We start from the raw sequence: 3,860 nt of genomic DNA on the forward strand, positions 1-3,860 counted from the left end.
CGCACACCGGTGACCCCGATAGCAAGTAGTACCTGGGCAAGAAGAAATGTCTCTTAATAATATTTTTTTTAATACGGTGAGAGTAGAAAGTAAAATTGTGAACGTACATTCCTGTCTATAAATCATTGGTTATAATTTCCAACGTAGGGATTGATTAATTTTGTAAATTTATTTATTTATTTATTTTATTGCGATCATATAAAATTTTGACAAAATATTTATTGCAGTTGTGATTTGTAACTGCAATTTGTACTGCGTATCTAAGAATGTAATATTACTCGTTAACATTGTAATATTCGTATAATTTATACGTATCCTGAAATACCATAAAGTCTAATGACTTATAGATAGGATTGTACACGATCAATGGGACTATTTAATAGGTTGTTAAATGATCAATAACTCGTAATTCGTCTTACATTTCTATTCTGTACGAAGAATTGACTATATACATATATAGTATATATCTGTACTTGCACTACGCCTGTGCCAATACCAATGGAAGTAGTAAAAGTAATACAGGTAATCGTTTCGTACGAACAAAAATTGTGCTTCGAAACGAACGGCTGTAATCAAGCAGAGCACACACAGAGCATCCACGAAATCGATGCTCATAAACAAGATTGCTTCATTACCGGGCGATAATTGTGTCCCTCCTCCTTTATTACAAAATCCCCAGTTGCGATCCCCACCAATTAACCGACAGTCCCATGTGACACGCCTCTTTTCCAACCCTTTAATTGCCGCGTTTTCTCCTCGAGTTGTATATATTCACCCTAAACGGAATTATTGGTAAAATTCTAATAATATCGAGTTCACGACATCTACTATTGATTCCATTTCATCCCCAGATTTCCCCGGATATACCAAGATACTCTAGCGTTGTAATATAATTATACAACTATTTCTTCACTGAAACAATGAAAAATTTTTTGTTGATGCTCTACTATTTTTATCTTGATTTAATTATCCAATTAATTGGAGTATAGAAGATATGAATATTTGTATAATATTAAAATTCTAAAGATTTTATTCATCTGTTAATAAGCTATGATATGAAGTTGTTTCTAAATTTCTTGTAATCTAGATTCGATATTCTTTGGTTGAATATTTTTTACTCCTTTATTTTTTTACAGTTGATAATAATAATAATTCTTTAATCATAGTTTGAATCAAATTAATTTTCAAGTTTCAAAAGAAAAACTAAAAATATTCATGAAATTATGTTACTTTCAATCTAGAGAAAATATTTCTATGAGTTGGCAATGTTTGTGGAACATGCAAGAGACAACAAAAAGTTCTTTTTCGTTGTTATTCCAGTGAGAACGTAACAATAACAATTGTTAGCGAGTCTATTAATCAGATCTGAATCTTACCTATCGCCGGAAACGAGTTGATTTCCGCATTTGCTACAGGTGAAGCATTTCTGATGAAATACCGATCCACCCGCCCTCATTACCAGCTCTGTGGCAGGTATCGCGTTGCCGCAACCTGCACAAGCACCACTACTTCCAAACATCCTGAAACAATAGCGAATAACGTCGATTAATTAGCCACGTTAATTACCTCTGATTAGATCAATTGAATTCTAATTTGAAACGCAAAAAAATATTCGTTTTAAAGATAAGGATATATAAAACTGATGGAAAATTCTTTTTTTCTTTCTTTTTTCTTAAAAAAATAAATATCTTTACTCCATTAGATATTCTCCATTTTAATTTGTGTTGTTACTTCAATCTTTCAAGAAGAATATCTCATTTGCAAAAATTCTTGTTTTTCAAAAATTTGATCTAGATATTTTTTATCTCTTCAAAATTGAAAAATTTACAAAAAAATTTCAAAAAAAGATAATAATATAAAGAGAATAAAATTGTAGAGAATATATTATAGTAAATGAAGAAGAATATTTAAATCCAATTCTTATTTGATGCATGTAATATTGTTCTGCTGGAAAATAATTTTTTACTCAATTCCATTAATTCTAAATGCTTTTCTTATATTTCTTATATCTTATATATTATTATGTGCAGTTAACACATTTGTTAACACTAGAAAATTAATTACATGCTATCTATTCCTTGTTTTGTAGATAAATTATCAATACATTCACACATTTTCATCAATAATGACGAAGTGTCTCTGATATCACAAAAAGTGTATGTAATAAGATATATGAATAAATTATTAAATTCACGAAATATTAATTACAATTCAATCCAATTTGATTGATGTGTTCATTGGAATCGGTTCATAGAAACAACTCGAGCAAATATAAATGTTAATAAAACTTTGTGGCCAATTTAATATTTAGGAAAAGAGACAGCAGGTTATTGGAGGGATGTTTGAAACTACGAGGGTAAGGTTTGATCAAGAGAAGGGGTTGGATAAAGCGAAAGAGGGCGCCAATAATTACGAGATTTCTCTTTGTTCGTGAAAACGAATATTTCTACGTTCATTAATATTTCATTGGGTTATACGGGTACATTAACGAGTCCAGATTTATGTTGGATACGCATTACGAATTCAATGATGTTGACTAAAAATTGATAATTCGCAAAAATATAAGTATGTATGCGGTGATCGTTCAGTGTATGTCGTACGTATTATTGAAGCATTAACAAAGCGATTTTCCCTTCAGTAGCTGGTACTAATGAATCGATTTTAATGGTATTGCGATCCGGATTCGTTTACGACTTATTACAAGTCTGATAAAAATTTCATTTTATGGCTGTGAAACATTTCCTTTGTTTCTTGTTTTTATTCAGAAATATTTTCATTGGCGAGAAATATTAACATTTGTACGATATTATCGATAAAATTTTAACGATTTATATTTACGACATATATATATTTGCCCCGATCTGTTATTAAAATCACTTGAATAATACATACTTCCTTTTTATTAACAATTTTTTACGTTTATCTTACAATTTTAGTATCTTAGTTTAATGGCCACCATTTTAAGAATTTTCGTCATAAAATGTTTATTTTAATATCCTGATCTTTCCATATTCTTATTAAACTTATGAAAATTAAAATTTTTATTTCAGGTTAAAGAGATTTATAAATTTTATATATATACATAATATATTATATTACGTGGAGATTAAAAATTAAATTCCGCCATTATGTTTCTCGAGAACAGATTAAAGAAATATTTTTTAAAAAAAGAAAAAAGTTATTAGAATAGAGTAATTATATCGTATAATAGTGTAATAAAATAGTATAATGATATAATAAAATTTCAATAGATTAACTCTTATACTTTTGCTGTAAGAAATTCTTAAAGAATGTTATGAAATATTAATGAGAATATCTCTTAAATAATAATATGAAAGAAAAAGACTTTTATATTATTAAATTATTACATTATTAATAGACTTTTTATATCAATTATTGATCCTATCTTAATTAATCTTCGTAAAAATATAATTTTTCAAAACAGTTATTATTTTTCTATATTTTATTATTATTATGTATATATATATATATATATATATACTATAATATTTCCATCTATTTAAATATTTATATGATAATTCTATTTACCAAAAGACAATTATCAAGATCAATATTTTTGAAATACCACTATTTACGTCACATTTTAAACAAAAAGTACGATAATTTACATCTTGAACATATACTATCCAATTATTCATTCTCCAATCAATAAAAAAATCAATTAACTCTATTGTATCTTGACATCAAACACAATTTTATTACGCAAAACAATTTCTAAAAATCAAAACTTACTTCATCTATTTTCTTTTTTTTTTCACCTCAAACGGAACACAATTTCATCCAACTACCAAGAATCTCATGAATCTCGTTCCCGAACTCCGTTCGACGAGACTCGTCGC

At 27.7% G+C, this 3,860-nt stretch overlaps 1 protein-coding gene across 1 annotated transcript in view; it reads right to left on the minus strand.

Annotated features, from left to right (window-relative positions):
* Positions 1-3,860, minus strand: part of LOC102673756 (LIM domain transcription factor LMO4.1-like) — a 99,585-nt gene that overhangs the window by 610 nt on the left and 95,115 nt on the right. The window contains exons 3-4 of the mRNA XM_006608946.2: positions 1,377-1,520; positions 6-32 (exon numbers count right to left, since the gene is read on the minus strand). Coding sequence (XP_006609009.2) covers positions 6-32; positions 1,377-1,520 — 171 coding nt within the window. The remainder of the gene's footprint in view (positions 1-5; positions 33-1,376; positions 1,521-3,860) is intronic.

Source organism: Apis dorsata, unplaced genomic scaffold (assembly GCF_000469605.1).
Source record: "Apis dorsata unplaced genomic scaffold, Apis dorsata 1.3 scaffold_50, whole genome shotgun sequence".
Classification (NCBI taxonomy): domain Eukaryota; kingdom Metazoa; phylum Arthropoda; class Insecta; order Hymenoptera; family Apidae; genus Apis; species Apis dorsata.